This window comes from Akebia trifoliata, chromosome 8 (assembly GCF_017979445.1).
Source record: "Akebia trifoliata isolate Shusen 1 chromosome 8, ASM1797944v1, whole genome shotgun sequence".
Taxonomy (NCBI): Eukaryota; Viridiplantae; Streptophyta; class Magnoliopsida; order Ranunculales; family Lardizabalaceae; genus Akebia; species Akebia trifoliata.
The window spans coordinates 45648640-45666107 of record NC_141382.1 but is presented as its reverse complement, the minus strand read 5'-3'; the positions used below and the strand labels follow the sequence as shown (position 1 = coordinate 45666107).

Below are 17468 nucleotides of genomic sequence, written 5' to 3'. Positions count from 1 at the left end.
TTGATACAATGACCTATTTTTCAAGGGTATTTTTCGTAATTTCATTGGTTTAATGTGATACCCCTTAGTTAGGTTTTCCTAAATTTTCTCTTCATAATGGAATCGTTGTGATTTTTGTGAATGTTGAGAGAATATCGTAAAATATCCTTGTATTTTTTTTGTGTGTAATTGCATTTTGATTTATTTATTTTTATTATTGCTTTTGAATCGATTTCTCTACAACATCCTGATGTGGGATACTTGAGTGTCGTTCTAGAGTTTTTTATTTTAATTCATTTAAATTTTCACATGTATCATATTTATAGGCACTCCAATTTGAATCAGTCTAATTCGAAAAGAATAAAAAAAAAAAAAAAAGACATATTTTTGTCAAAAAAATCGTAAATGAGACTAAAGGCACAAATATTCAAAATTCAATGTTTTACTCAAAATAAAGGCCTTAAGACTTCCAAGTAGTCTTATGTGCCTACTACAAGGCTTCAACACCCCTCTCAAGTCATCTTCATTAACACTCTCACCTCACATACTCTCACCCCCCCCCCCCCCCCCCGCGCACGCCTCTCATCCTAATATCTCTACTCACCTCAAGTTTCTCTCTCTCTCTCTCTCTCTCTCTTTCTTTCATATCTTTTCATTTTCCTAAATCTCATATCCTTACACCATCCATTACTCAACTGCCATCTCTATAAATAAGTCTAAAGAAATTAAGGCTCCTTCATTAAAATTAATAAAGAAAAACAAGAAAAATAAATCAAGCTTTAAGGTAGAGTGTAGTAAGGATAATATAATTTTTCTTATTCCTGTCATCTTCTTTCGCTGCCTTTTTCTTTAAGATTTTTTTTTGTCAAAAATATAATTTTAAGGCAAGATTTTGTGATCTCCATCTCTCAATGAGGAGACTCTCATGATATGTGCCAAAATTAACGTCCATTCATATAAGGACATAAATAAAAAATATTTTCTTAAATTTTACTTCTTTTATTTTGTTTTCATCAAGTGACCATGTTAATAAGATTACCATCTAAGATGAGAAAGAGGGGTGCTTAACACCTTCTCCAATATCTAATCGAACCCCTTACATAGATCTCTAAGTAGATTAATTTCCTTATCCATATCTTGGAGTCACTAATTAATTAAAAAAATGGATTTTTCAAAATAATTAATCGGATGACCATTCACACTTTTTTCAAAAAAAAAAAAAAAAATTGGTAACAACTTCAAACCAACGTAGCATTTGACGTTCACTCAATGAATTTCCCATGTCTACAATATTCTTAGGTTTTTTTTTCTCTAGATGAAGGTGCCAACTTAATCAATTCAAGTTAGTAAGGTTTGTGGAGTGTTGATCCTACGACTTGAATTCAAAACTTCTTGAAATCTCGTTCACCTTTAAAACTTCTTGAAATCTCGTTCACCTTTGCTAAGTACTTAAAAAAATCATCGCTCCTAAACAAAGTGGGATTACAAATTCTCATTAAAAAAAATTGAAAAGTCATATAATTAAGTTTATTAGATTGCTGAACATAAGAGGGAGTTGAGGGATTTGTGTATCTTGTTTTCTATTTCGTAATGCACTTAGGGATGAATCACACGACATTTCTTTATAAAAGGAGGTTTACGTTAGGTGAAGAAAATTTAAATATAAAAAAGAAAGGTCATTAGATAAAAGCCTACAAGATGGTCCATAATTCTTCATGAGCCCCCAACCTGTGGTCCAGCTTTTTAAATTGTCCTTTTCTATAGAATTTAGTAAGCATCGCACTTAATTGTGACATATAAGGCATTCAAAAGCCTTTTTTTTTTTTTTTTTTTCAAAGATGTGCAACTAAAAAATATTTAAAATCAATAGCAAATAACAATTTTTTAGTTGTGTCCCGTTCAACAACCAACGATAGATAGCCAACACATTTGTTCTACATTGGTTAGAAATTTTGAATTGGATTGATTTTTCTGTGAAGACGATCTCTATAGTGAGGAGATTATCCTCAAAAAAATCAGTCCAATATAAAACTGGTAATCCCATCAAAAGTGATTTAGAATTGTGGATCGTCGATTATTTATCATTAAATTGTAAATCATTTTTTATGGGATTAGAAGTTTTAGATTGGGTTAATTTTTGTGAGAAGATCTCATCACAATAGAGACCATCCTCACAAAAAATTAGCCAAATTCAAATTTTTAGCTTATATAGGATAAATGTGTTGACTCCCTAACGTTGGTTGTTGAACACCACATTTTTTTTTTATTATTATATCTAAAACATGAAACCTAGTTGACACAACCAAAATTTCAGAAAGAGTATTGATTTTGTAACTCAACCTGATAAGATAACTCAAAAACTCACTGAAGTGGCAAGTGCAAGAACCGTAACTATTTCCCTCAAGATACAAAACTCTTTATTTACGATTCTTGGAGGATACACATCAAATGAGTTTTTGAGTTACCTGTTAGGCTGAGTTACAAAATCATTACACTTTCAAAAATGGATGGTAAGTATTTTCAAAAGGGTAAATTACAGTTTGACCCATATAATTTGGCATAATTTCATTTTTACCCCTTAATATTTTGATAATTACATTTACCATCTTATACTTATCTAAGGGGTTCACTTACCCCCCTTCTGTCAAATTGGCATCAACCTAACTGTTAGGTTCCTTTTATAAAAGATCATTTTGTCCTTTTTAAAATGTTACTCCATTCTATGAATAAAAATATGCCAGTGAAAAAATGGGTTCAATGAATGTTTAGAAGGGCCATTTTAAGTTTTGTTTTAAAATTTATTTTTTAATAGAAAATAATGTAAAATAAGAAAGTAAAATAGTAAAATACATCTGAATTTAACTCCGTTTGTGAAAGGGGAGGAAAAGGCAATTATAAATACATTAGGGGGTCAAAATGGAATTATGCCAAACTAATAAGGGTCAAACTACAATTTACTTTTTTCAAAATGGGTCATGTTGGAGTAACATTGAAATTGACATCGTTTGGGACATTGGTGTGCACAGAATAATTGATGTTTTTCACACGTATGTCAATGAAAAACATGGTTCTATAGATACATCCACGTCAACAATGTTTGAAACAATGTTAATTTCAATATTACTTCAGCATTTTCCTTTCAAAATTTCAAGCGAGTCAACTCGGATTTTTGGATGAGCCAATGTAATGGATGAAGTACCTTAACCACATCCACGTCAAATGGTGGGTCCCACAAATTTTGCATGTGTATCACATCTATCGCCCAAGTAGGTCCCACAAGTTGGTGTCTCAGTACCACAATATTGTTAAAATTCCTTCTTTAAATATTTATGGCTCCGAAAGAAGACAACGTCATCTCAACTATTTTCCTGAAAATCAATTTTAAGAGCAACCTATGATATTGACAGGTATAAATATCATCTTTACAAAAAATCAGCCCAGTCCAAAAAATTTAACCTACATAAGACAAATTTTAACTACCTAACGTTGGTTGCTGAACACCACCTTTTTTATTATTATTATATCTAAAACATGAAACCTAATTGATATAACCAAGTTTTCAGAAAGAGTGTTGATTTTGTAACTCAACTCGATAGGATAACTCAAAAACTCATTGACGTGACAGGTGCAAGAATCGTAGCTTTTCCCCTCGAGATACACAACTCTTTATCCACGATTCTTGCAATGTACACTTCAATTGAATTTTTTAATTTATTGTAAGGTTGAGTTACAAAATCATTATACTTTCAAAATGGATGGTAAGTATTTTCAAAAGGGTAAATTACACTTTGACCCCATGTAATTTGGCATAATTCCATTTTTACCTTTTAATATTTTGATAATTATATTTACCACCTTATACTTATCGAAGGGGTTCACTTACCCCCCCCCTTATGTCAAATTCGCATCAACCTATTGTTAGGTTCCTTTTATAAAGATCATTTTGTCCTTTTTAAAATGTTACTCCTTTCTATGAATAAAAATATGCCATTGAAAAAATAGTCCAACGAATGTTTAGAATGATCATTTTAGGTTTTATTTTAAAAAATATTTTTTATAAAAACTAATATAAAATAAGAGAGTAAAATAGTAAAATAACATCTGAATTTAACTCCGTTGGTGAAAGGGGAGGTAAAGGCAATTATAAGCACATTAGGGAGTTAAAATAGAATCATGCCAAACTATAAGGGTTAAAGTGTAATTTACCTATTTCAAAATGAGTCGTGCTGGAGTAATATTGAGATTAACATCGTTTGGGACATTAGTGTGCACAGAACCATTGATGCTTCTCCAGGGATCTCAATGAAAAACATGATTATATAGATAGATCCACGTCAGCAATGTCTGAAAAGATGTCAATTTCAATGTTACATCAGCATTTTCCTTTCAAAATTTCAAGCGAGTTAACTCGAGTTTTTGGACGAGTCAATATGATGGACGAAGTACCTTGACCACATCCTCGTCAAATGGTGGGTCCCACAGATTTTGCATGTGTATCACATGTACTGTCCCACAAGTTGGTGTCTCCGTTAAAATTTCTTCTTGAAGTATTTATGGCTCCGAAAGAAGACAACGCCATCTCACATCTTTTCCTAATAAATCAATTTTAACAGCGACCTATGATATTGACAGGCATGTTTTTAGTTTTTCGGACCCATTAGGATCTCATGATTTCAGGAAATTCGATTTTAAAGAAATACGAATTTGTAAAAGAAAGTTGGTCATTCTACTAACTGATTGCACCTTCATTACAAATTTACAATCAAAGCAAAAATTTTTACAAATGAATAATGATGAAAGCATGCGGTTGAGTATGCGGGCTGATGTGGCAAAGGGCACAAAATCACACATATTTTTCTTGTGTATCTCAATGTAAATGATCTATGGTTCTGTGCCCTTGCCACATCAGTCACGTATCAAGATCACGTGCATTCATCGCGACTCTTTACAAAAATCTATTTTAATAAAAAAATTCTTGAGAAATTTTCATACACACCTTCATGAGCATATCTGAGTTTAATAATCCAATTTATGAAAATTTTCATAGTGATATTTATTGTTTTTGAAGAAATTAACGATATTTACCAGGTATAACCTTTATGAAGCCCTAATATTCACCATTTCACTTGATGCCTAGGTTATTAATTAAGTGGGAGGATTTCTTTAATAACACATTTTAAAAAGGGATTTTAAACTCATATATCCCACTCAGCAGCCAACACCTTTGTTTTATATGATTGAAAATATTGGGATTGAGCTGAATCTTTGTGAGGATGATCTCTATGGTGAGGAGATCATCCTCACAAAAAATCAGCCCAATTTGAAATATCTAACACCATCAAAAGTGATTTAGAATTGTGGACATTTTATTTTTTTTACCGTTAATTTGTAAATCACTTTTGATGGAGTTAGAAGTTTCAGATTGGATTGGGTTTTGCGAGAGATCATCCTCACCAAAAATCAATTCAATCTGAAACTTTTAAATCGTGTAGGAAAATTTTTGCTTCCCTAATGTTGGCTATATATATGAGTGGTGTTTGACAACCAATATTAGGGAGCCAACACGTTTGTCCTATGTGACTTAAAAGTTTCAGATTGAGTTGATTTTTTTGTGAAGATGATCTTTATGGCGAGGAGACCATCCACACCAAAAATCAACCAAATCTTAAATTTCTAAGTCCACCAAAAGTGATTTACAAATTTTAGATAAAAAAATCCATGGTTCGCATTTCTAAACCACTTTTGATGGTCATAGAAGTTTCATATTCTATTAATTTTTGGTGAGGATGATTTCCTCATCATAGAGATCATCCTCACTAAAAATCAACTCAATTTGAAACTTTTAAATCTCATAGGACAAATGTGTTGGCTCTCTGAAGTTTGCTGTCGAACTTGACCATATATATATATGGGTGACATATATATATATATGTGGGTAAATTGCACTTTGACCCTTGTATTTTGGCCCCCTAACATTTTGATGAATTGTACTTACCTCCCCTTTTTCACTAACAACGTTAGAATTCAGATGTTATTTTACTCCATGGTTTTTAAACTCGGTTTCATGTCTCGTCTCATTCAACTCCGATACTGAGTTGACTTGGACGATACATCCGTCTTGTTCGACCTTGAGACAATGATTTTTAACCATTTAAAAATTTTGAAAACTTTTGAAAAAAAATTAAGAAATGATTCCTATTAAAAAATGAAGTAAAAAAAAATATAAAATTAAAAAAAAAAACTCATAATATACCTATCAAAATAAATAAATTAAATATGAGGTTTTCCCCTCAAAATCTTACTTTTTTTTTATTCACTTGGTTGAGAAGATGAAGAAAAATCGATTTAGGTGAAAGAATATAGGGTTTAGTACGTTTACCTCGTTTGTTTGGTTTAACTTGGATGGAATTTTGAAAATCTCGTCCGATACGTATCGTTTAACTCGTGATTTATTCATTGCTGCGAGGTCTCATTTGTCTCGGACAAGATATTGAAAAATTTCGTCCGAGACGTCTCACTTATCTCACGATATGCGGTTGTCTCAAATAACTTTGTGAGTTGGTCTCGTTCAGCAACGATATTGAGTTAACTCGGGCGATATGTCTCAATCTCGGACGAGTTTAAAAACCATGTTTTACTCTCATTTTATCCTTTTTTTATTTCAATTTTTTTTTAAATTATAATTAAATTTGGTTACTCTAAGCATTCACACTCACATATGAATCCATTTTTTCATAGGGATATATATATATATATAATAAATAAATAAAATAATAATATTTTAAAAAGGGTAAAATGATCTTTTAAAAATAAAAAGTAATTTGTTATCTATTTGATGGACGTAAGTAGATGGAAGGGTTAAATGAGCCCCTTCGATAATTATAATGGGTAAGTGCAATTGTCAAAATGTTAGGGGGTCGATATAGAATTATGGCAAACCATAAGGGGTGAAAGTTTAATTAACCCTATATTTATTGGATTGGGATCCCTTGACTTTTAAAAATGATTCATGAAAAAAAAACACATGATCCCAACCCTTTAAACACAAAATCCAATGGTTGAGATTTATGGGTAACTTGATAACACAAATCTCAGAAATACTTATCATGAGGATAAATCTTAACCATTGGACTTTGCATTTAAAAGGTTGGGATCATGTGTTTTTTTCATAAGTGATTCTTAGGAGTCAAGGGAACCTGATCCTATATATATATATATATATAGATATATATATATGGGGGGGGGGGGTGTTCGAAGGCCCTAAAGAGAGCCAAACATTTTTCGAAACATGAGTTAGAAGCTTAAGAATAGGCTTTTTATTTTTTTTAGAATGATCTCTACGGTGAAGAGATCATCCTCATAAAAAATCAGTTCATTCCGAAAATTTCTAACCCTAATTTACAAGTTGAAGAATTGTGGACCGTCTGATTTTTGTAAACCACTTTTGATGGGGTTATAAGTTTTGGAATATGTTGATTTTTTGTAAGGATGATCTCCTCATCATAGAGATCGTCCTAAAAAAATCAGTCCATTCCAAAACTTCTAACCCATACATTGAAAAAATGTTTGACTCACTTTAAGACCTCCGAACACTAATATATATATATTATATATATATAATATATATATATATATATATATATATATATATATATATATATATATATATATATATATATCATAAAAGGGATTGTGAAATAAAAGGTTGTAAAAAGAAGAGAAGAGAGAATTGCAACAACTTCATCAAATTTTAGTAGGGACAAAGTCAGGATTTTCATGTTGTGGGGGCAAACTATAGTTAGTGGTAAGGTTGAAGAACTTGAAGTTGAATGGTTTTGTGGAGAAAATTTAGAGGTTTTTTTGTTTAGAAATTGAAGAAAAGGGTATTTAAGTCATTTTCAATTATTCTATGTGAGAAGACAAAAGTCAAGGGAAAATGTCATCTTCAATTTTTTTTTGGGTGGGGTGGTATCTCAAATTAAAACATAAGTACAAGGGTAAAAAATGAAAATTTGAATGGAGTGTCTTCATTGAAAAATTAATTTGTTATATGCACCTCAATACCATATTTTTATATGTTAAATTTACTTGTTTGGATGTTACGGAAAGTTGTTGTGGAAATCAGTTCTGTACCATGAGCTTCAAGCGATTCTTAAAGGTTTGGACATGGCACATTCCCTTCACATTAGGGCCCTGAATGTTAGAGCGGACTCAAAAATAGCTATCGACTGCATAAATGAACTAAACAAGACCCCTTGGAAAGAAGAGAAACTGGTCAAAACCATCAAAGCTAAAGTTTTATTGTTCCATAAGATTGATTTCTCCTTCTGCTTTAGAGAGACAAATCAAGCTGCGGACTTCTTAGCAAGTTACCTTACTACCCCTGGTAGCATTAGGTTGGACCCTCTAAGCCTCCCTACTAATCTTAAGACCATCATATGTAAGGATGCCTGTGGGCACGTATATGAAAGAATGTAAGGTCCTTTTTTCTAGTTGGGGGTCTACCTAAACCCCCCTTAATTTTAAAAAAAAAAAAAAAAAAAAAAAAAGTTGTTGTGGAATATAAATGCAGTTGTAAATTGTGCATGATTGTTATTTGTTTATACCCACCCACACGGAACACGCATGGATGGGTCTAGGGTTTGGTTCATATAATAGGTTAAGTTTTGGTTGAGTGGCTAACATTCACCCTGCTTAAACCCCAACCTTTAGGTCTTCTACATATAGGACTGGTGCAGTTACAGGTCCAATGCTAATATAGGACCTCAAAATCATACCCGAGCCAGACTCATCTATTGGTCAGTCCAGCCGACACATCATATATCTTTTTTTTTTAATAAATAAACAGTAGACAAGGCCTATATCTGGGTTTAGTCCAGTCCATAGACCATGATCTTGTTGAAGGACTAGTTCTAAGGCACATGCAACGCCTGCACATCACATGCACTAGGTAAGTGATGATGTGCCCTCACGGGTGGCCCCCCGAGGAATTAATGCTCGTATTGGATATTGAACTCACGATCTACGAGTATCAATCATTTATCGGTCCAAAATTTCCATTTAGCCAACCCCTTGGGTTTAGTGGATATATCTTTCTTATTGTAATGAGAGAAGGAGTAGACTATTATCGACACCAAAATTAATATAAGGTCCTTTTTCCAAAAAAATTCCAAGATCTATGTTGATTCTTCAGTGGTAAAAGTTTTTGTGGCAATAGAATCTCTTTAAATTAAATCTTTAATATTATAATGAGAGAAAAATGAGTATTATTAGTGACAAATCCCTGTTAACTAAAATATTTATATGAAATAACTTAAACGGCCTTTTAAATTAAGAGAGTTGTTATTGCCACACCAATTAATGAAATTACATGTGCCACACCAATAAAAAATAATGTGCTCACCATTTATTGAAAAAATAAATTTACACACCATTTTTTTATTACAAACCAATGCTTTCGAACAAAAAATCTGAGATGAATTGATATTCCTTTGTATTCATTCTTCTTTTACACATTTTATCAAATACCTTAACGGTGAGAGATGAGATATGGATTCTAGAGTTTCATGTTCGAGCTCCTGAAATGAATTGACCTACATACAAAATGATTTTGAGAGATTATCGAATTTTCTCAAGATAACTTTCTATAGTAAAGCATAGAGAGTTGATGGAATCAAGAAACTTCGTATTTTGTCTAATTTCAAAGTGGGCAAACCAAGGAGATCTAGTTGTTCTACTGCTGGGAAAGATCTTAATCGATGGAAATGATGATAGTAAATGGAGTAGACCGCACATTATTGAACCTGCAACACGGCACATGAGATCTCCAAATAGGTTGCCACATTAGACACCCAATGTAGGAATGAGTTGTTAACGATGCAAGAAACGAGTCAAGCCTCTTTGACTTATTTCTTGATGAGACGAGTGAGTGAGTCACTACATACAGTCTTGAGTTGATGCATTCATCTATTTAGGTTAAGTCGTTTAGGTTCATCTTAGTCCCAACCATCTACGAAAAACTCAAATTTGGGTGACCATCGCCTATAAGGGTGTGGAGGTTTTGGTTTTGTTTGTGACGTTTTGCATCATTTGGCCGATCTTCAAAGGTTCTATAAATTCGAGTTTCTCCAAATCTCCGATCTTTGAACAAACTTTGCGTTTTTGGAGAGAAAATGATTTTATGGAAGGGTGAAGATTAAGTAAATAGAGGAGAGAGGAGAGAGAGTACCTCTTCCAAGTTCCAATTTGAACAAAAACAAGTGTTCTTTTGGATTTACTCCTCACACCCCCATAGTATTTATGGGAGATTTTTAATTGGTGTGGCAACTACTAAATTAATTATAAAGACAATTATACATTTGTAGGAATAATAGATTTTATACATCAACACACATGCCACACAATATTATAGTAGAAATTAAAGTAAAATTATAGAATCGTGATAATCTAACTACCTCATGCCACGTGGGGTAGTTAGATTATCACAACTCAAAATTATAAGTTGTCTTGCCAAGCCTCCTGTGGGCCTAGCTCGCAAGCTTGAGCCCAGCCGTAAATATGCATGGTTTTAAAACTCGTCTCGGATAAGTTTTCCTTTGAGTTGTCTCGTTCAACAATGTGAAAAATAACCCATGGTTTTAAATCTCGTTCTATACATTTGACTTGTCTATCTGTCTCATTGGTGACAATACCGAGATGTATCGGACAAGTCATCTCGGTCACAAATAAGATTTAAAACCATGGTTTAATGTCATCAAATCAAAAAACTAGAAAAGAAGAATATATTTAGCTCCAACAAGAAATATCTTTATTTATGAGCCTTAATGGATCAAAAACTAAAAAGAACCATCTTATATTATAGTTCCTATAAGCAGTTAGGACCGCGACCAGGCCCCCCGTAATAGAAATAAGTCCCTTGATCCTTACCCCATCGACGACCTTCATATGTCAAATCATAACAACCAGGCTTCTCCCTTAGAACTACAGCTCTCTCTGGAGCAAAGTAAGCATTGGACGAATCGACTAGAAGTATATTTTTGAAGAAACTTGATTTTCCAAAACCTTCGCTCGGGAAATGACCGCTACCCATCTGAGTAATGGTGTGATGACCATCACTTGCAGTGTTGAGAACCTCCCCTCCCCATTGAACAAAGGATGCACTCTCAAGATTCTTAAATATGGATGTTGGCCAATAACCTATTACTTTGCCTTCCAATATTAGCCACCAATCTTTGTTTTTTGGATCCTTCCATATATTTTTTTTCCCCACAAAGTAAACAAGTTAGAAATAAAATATAGGGAGTTGATGAAGTTTAAATTTAAGAGCTTATGTTGCCACACCAACTCTTTTTTAAGGGTTGGGATATATAACCATTCCTTTTTTCATCTTGACACCCCATTCTTCCTTTTGCCCTTTTCTCTTTGAGTTAGAAATTTCTAACTTAGTGAGGTGAAGAAAAATTGCATTTATGACCATTTTCTTATGTGGAAATAGAGTTTAAAAGATATTTAGATTAACTTTGGAAAAAGAGGGGTAACTTCTCAAATAATTACTCAAGTTTTCAAAAATATTGGAAGTGTTACATGTGTTGACACAACTACCATGTAATGTTAACAAAAAATTATCAAATTGTCAACATTACGTGATGACTTTGTAAACATTAGCACCATTTCAGAAATACAGAAAACTTTTGTAATTATTTGAGAATTTACCCAAAAAAGAGTAATTTTCTGTGGTCCAGATGGATGAATTTGGTTTCAAGGGTATCATGATGAAAATTTAATATAAAAAAAAAAAAAAATTTTACTCCACATTTATTAAAATCATTTAATTTAATTATGGAGATGGTATAAGAAAGCAAATTGTTTGGCAATAACAATTCTCTATAAAAATGTTTTTGGACTGTGGTTGTTAATTACTTGATTAATTTTCTCGAGATTATTATAAAATTGGAGAAAATGAAATGAGATAGAGGTGGATTTTCTCTTGGTTTACCTTATATACTAGAAGTTCAATAAATTTTTGTTCCCCTTCATAGGTGGAAGGAGAAATTACAGCACCCAGACTTATCTCTTGGCTTACTTGAACAAATCCAGGGCACACTAAGTTGAAGCATCCAGTGTTTTTCGAACCATCTCCCTAACAAACATAGATAATCAAGCTCAGAAACATATAATTACCACTTCATTCCAACATAAATTAGTAATAGAATTTTAAAAAGTAGATAGTTTTATGCAATTAAGTATATTTTGTTGCTCAAATTTGAAATTGGAGACTTCTAATTAATTTTGTTTTGGAGACTTTAAGGTGGTAAAATGAGGTTTGGGAAGTCCACAAATTGTGTTTTTTTTTTTGTTGACTTCTAGGGGTTAAACAAATACAAGACAAGATGTGATCACACAAAGAAACACAGATTTTATGTGATTTCCTCAAGATTGAGGTATGTCTTGTGTTTCTTTGTGTGATCGAAGTCAGGATCAAAGAGGTCTCCTCTTCATGAGGTTGTAGCTGGTCTAGGTCTGCCTTAACCCTGTTGACCTTTCAAAAAAAGAAAAAGAAAAAGAAGTACGTCCATGGATCACACCGAGCTTGGCCGGCATGAACATGTGACTTGATTTACAATACCTCATTGTTGACCAGTACCACTAGGCTCCACAAACCACAACATTAACGTCCAAGAGACATGGAGTTATTGTTGTATTAGAAGTGCGCAACAACTATTTCAACTTCTTTCAAAGGGAAGTTAAGAACTTATGAGAGAGAAACAAAAATATTGAAGTATTATCTTGATCTTATCAGTACCTAGTGATCTAAGGCATAAATTTCATAGTGATCGCTTTAATACCATCAACAAAAGTGAGTTTTGAATATTTTCAGTCTTTATCATCTTCTCTCTAATAACATACTGTTGGTTTGGTTTCCATTCGCTTCTTGTAATTATTAGGGTTGCCCTTATACACGTAATTATTCTACCTTCAATGTAATTTTCTTTGCTTGTATGGCTAAAAAATTTTGGAATGAGCTGATTTTTTTTTTGTGAAGATGACATCTATAATGAGTAGATCATCCTCACCATAGAGAACATACTCACAAAAAAATCAGCAAATTCTAAAACTTTTAATCCAATGAAAAGTGGTGACAAACTAACGATAAAAAATTGACGGTTCATGATTCTTTAACTTATAAACTAGGTAGGGTTAGAAATTTTAGAATTTTCTGATTTTTTGCGAGGATGATTTTCTCACCATAGAGATCATCCTCATGAAAAATCAGTTCATTTCAAAACTTTTAACCCATATAAGACAAAAGTCTTTGTTTAGAATGTTGTCTAGGATTTTGTCAAAAGAAAGCTACCTTATATATATCGAGGCATTCTCTCGGTTTTAGTAGCATTAACGAAAATGAATTTAGAGTCTTTTTTACTCTCTAAGGACTAGTCACAAAGTCTCATGACTTTGGTTCCCATTTGCATAACAAGTTGCCCTACTAACCCTATAGTTTTGGATATGGAGAAATTCGAAAATGGAAATTTCTATTCAAATACAATGTGACTTAGACATTAAAATTATCATCTAATTTTGCTCTCTCTCATGCACGACGCACATATACACATAGGAAAAATTATACCAACATAGAACTTACAGTCCAATATGTAAAAAATCTGGTCTGGTAATCTCCAAATAGTTGTGGATGTATCTGAAACAAGACAAGGTCATAAATGGGTTAATATCTCACCTAAAAATCACATTATGATTAGGGGTATTTTGGTAAATTTTCTAACATTAAATCCGAATAAAGTGAAAAATAAAAAATCAGGATAAAATGCATACCAGCCATCCTGCTTGAATGCTACTAGCATCCGAAGTAGAATCACTTAGAAGAGTAATTTTAGAGGCACTTAGCTCGTTGGGCTCGACGTGAATGTTCCAAACATTAATCTGTGCTTTTGCTCCATAGAAGTCACCCTTTGCCACTAAAACAACATTCTATTTATGGAAAATATGTGTATAGAAGTTAGCCCATGAGATTGCTTTCAACAGAAGTGCTTCTATGGAGCCAATTATATAAGATTAGTGACTATGAGTAAGACTTCATTGGATCAGATCAGACTGAAAATCTGATCCAATCCGTTCCGATAACTACAGGTCCAGGTCAAGGATTTGGGTTTTGGTAAAGACCCGATCTAATAATATATTTGAAATATGTAAATGATGTATGCATGTATTTAATATTTTATTTAGATATATTTTTAATAAATTGAATCGGACGGATTCGAAAATATTGATTTTTCAGATTAGATCAGTTTTGGACTTGAAAATAAAAGATCTGATTGGATCCAGGTCTAAAATCGATACCAATTTGGTACAAATCCAATCCAAACTTTGATCCATTGATAGCCATATCATATTGGATCAGGCCCGGACTTGAAAGTGATAGATCTAATTGGATCTGGATCGGACCTAATAAATTCCTTGTCAGTTGATACCAACCTGGTTGCAATCCAATATGAACCATGGTTTTAAAATTCGGTTTCGTGTCTCGTCTCGTCCATGTCAGATATTGAGTCGTCTCAGATGAGTTTTCCGATATGTTTGAGACGTCTCGTTTAGAAAAAATGAACGCGGGGTTTTATATCTTGTCCGATAATTCGACTTGTCTGTCTCGTCCAGGCCTGATATCGAGACGACTTGGATGATATGTCTCGGTTTCGGACGAGTTTTGAAACCATGATAGGAACCGGATCCATTAACAGCCCTAATAAATTAAACTCATGGAACCATTTCGGGGTACTCCAATCTTTTCACCCCCAAAAATGTGTTTCTTATGTTATGTCTAGATTTCCATAGAAGCCAAAATCCAAAAGCCAGTCCACAACATCTTTGGCTTCTAGCCATCCCACTTTTGAATTCTGGATTTTATTGGAAAAATGTGATCATAATTTGACTACAAAAGCACTTCTAAAGGTTCGAAAGCTAGAATCAGTCACCTAGAAGTTAAATCAAATGCTTCCAATTTCTCACATGGATATGATATTGATTTCAAAACATTAGACCCCATAATTTTGTTAGAATTTTGTACCTCATGCCCTGCATTGGAGATCAAGGATTTTGTTGTGTTTTTCTTTCCATAGCTTTCGAAGGGAAAAACTCGGAGTAAGTCAGACTTTCGAGTTCTTCTAATGGGGATTGTTCCCTCTGGACAACTTCCGCTCTTTTGCCATACTTGTTGAAAGGAAAATAATCTTTTGCTCGCTTTGGGGTAGTTGCTCGGTCTCATCTAAGTCATAGTTAGATTCATTTTTATTAACTCAAATTTGATACAATATAAGCATGTTAAGAGTATTAGACGTGAAGCATTGTAATAAAGTATACTGCAATACATCATATCACGTTTTTATAAAAAAGATAGAGTTTATCTTTAATTAGACTTTGCTTATCAATCGAAGCATTTCTTAATCTCTATAAAAATATGATTTGATGTATCGCAATACACCTTATTACAATGCTTAATATCTAATTCTATAACAAAATAGACCAGAAAATAAATAAATTAAGTTAAAAAAAACCTGGAGAGTGTGATTTTGTAGTAAAGGATGGTCGAAAGCAGGTTGTTTGTAAATATCAACACAATCAATATTATCTCCATCTTCACTCTGCAAAAGTCACACACATATACACACCCACGACGACGACGACAAAAAAAAAAACTGTGAGACCAATTTAATGACCAAAAATAGTTAGGAAGTATAACAAGTAAACAACCACCTTTATGGTCTTGATTGCTGGCTTGTTTAGAAGTTTCAAATGTCTCTTTAAGATGAAGTCTTCTTCAAAAGTAGTTCTTCCTCCCAAAACTTCCACACACATACCAACAACAATTATGGCTAGAAGTAACATGTTTCCTCTTATGAGATCTCTCCCATGGCCATGGCTTGTTTTCTCCATGGAGCAAGATAGTCTTTTCAAATCTTTCTGTAAATCAATAAAACTATATTGCAGAGAGTGCTGACATACATAAAATGTTCACAATATGGTTAACTTGAATGTATATTTGCATGAAAGTAGAGAACCTTTCTTTGGATAAAAATAATTTAAATAAATAATATAAGAAGATGTAAGGATGAAAACATAATGATAAAGGAGGATATAGCTGAAAATACAATCCTGCAAGGACTAATCGGCCAAGTAATAATAATAATAAGAGTGGCGATAATATGACTCCCCCCACTTGGCATACTCAATAGACTCGCATGACGTGGGGGTGCTAGAATCATAGACTTTATGCCTTGGGATACACAACTGCACATCCCCATAAATATGTGCAGTTGTGTATATGGGGACATGAGATTGTGTATCCCATGGAATAAAGTCTATGGTTCTGGCACACCTCATGTCAGGGGAGTCGATTGAGTATGCCATGTAGGGGAGTCATATTATCACCACTTTAATAATAATAATAATAATAAATAAAGATCCCTTAACCCCTAAGAATGACTCATGAATAAAACACATGATCGATCCCAACCTTTTATATGCAAAATCCAATGGTTGAGATTTATGAGTAGCTTGATAACACAAATCTCGGAGATACTTATCCCGAGGATAAATCTCAATCATTGGCTTTTGTGTTTAAAGGGTTGGGATAACGTTTCTTTTTCATGAGTCATTTTTAAAAGTCAAAGGATCCCAACATAACTAAAAACAATAAAAATCAATTGGACTTGCAAATGGCCCTCAAATAAAAATAATATATGAACATGACTTTATTTTTATCTTTTTAATATCTTTTCTGAGCACATTTCTCTAGTTTGGGGGTTCTAGAGATCAAGAAACTGAAGGTGGATGGATTTTGAATCAAGGGGCTGTTGTGGTTCAGCAATTATTGAAATCAAATATTCCACAATTTTCGTAAGAATTACATTATGGGACTTTTTTTTGTGTGGCCAAAAAAACACCAATTTCTCTAAGCAAGATACTTTATAACAGAGACTTGAGCAACCAAAGGAAGAAATATAAAATAAAATAAAAAACATTGAAGTTACTAAAAAATGAGATTGTAACAATATTCTTTGTGATTTATATGAAAAATGAGATTTTGTGATTGTAAAATTTAGAAGTCAGTCTCTAACTAAAACAATCATTATTTAAATAAAAATATTTTTATTAGTTCCTTTTGAGCTGATTTGGATGATAAAACGAGATTAAAAGCCACGATCTTATTGAACATGTTAAAGTTTTGCCCTAAAGTATCTAAAAAATTAGATGAAAAAAGGAAGAAAGTTCTTACCTTACAAGATGGTGAAGATCAGAAAATTGTTGTGAGAATTACTTTTGTTTAGCTAGATAGATTTATTAATAAACTCTTTTAAGAAAGAAATTAATTAGACAGTTAGGACATTATTGCTTATTATCCAATTCAGTTTCTTCTGTACAAAATTTAATTGACTCGCGAGAACTTCCCCCCTCCTTTGACAAACTCTCCCCCACGT

The 17468-nt window shown here is 32.8% G+C and overlaps 1 protein-coding gene across 2 annotated transcripts; it reads right to left on the bottom strand.

Annotated features, from left to right (window-relative positions):
* Positions 1–10769: 10769 nt before the first annotated feature.
* LOC147397154 (protein neprosin-like) lies at positions 10770–17379 on the bottom strand. Of its 2 annotated transcripts, XM_086451181.1 has the most exons (8): positions 17267–17379; positions 15745–15951; positions 15546–15632; positions 15059–15256; positions 13810–13965; positions 13622–13675; positions 11975–12118; positions 10770–11224 (listed from the first exon to the last, which is right to left on the bottom strand). In XM_086451181.1, exons 2-8 carry the CDS (start codon positions 15922–15924, stop codon positions 10844–10846), a joined length of 1200 nt encoding a protein of 399 aa, XP_086307307.1. In that variant the 5' UTR covers positions 15925–15951; positions 17267–17379; the 3' UTR covers positions 10770–10843. The 2 variants fall into 2 exon arrangements, with proteins under 2 accessions (XP_086307307.1, XP_086307308.1); XM_086451182.1 differs by lacking the exon at positions 15059–15256.
* Positions 17380–17468: the final 89 nt, after the last annotated feature.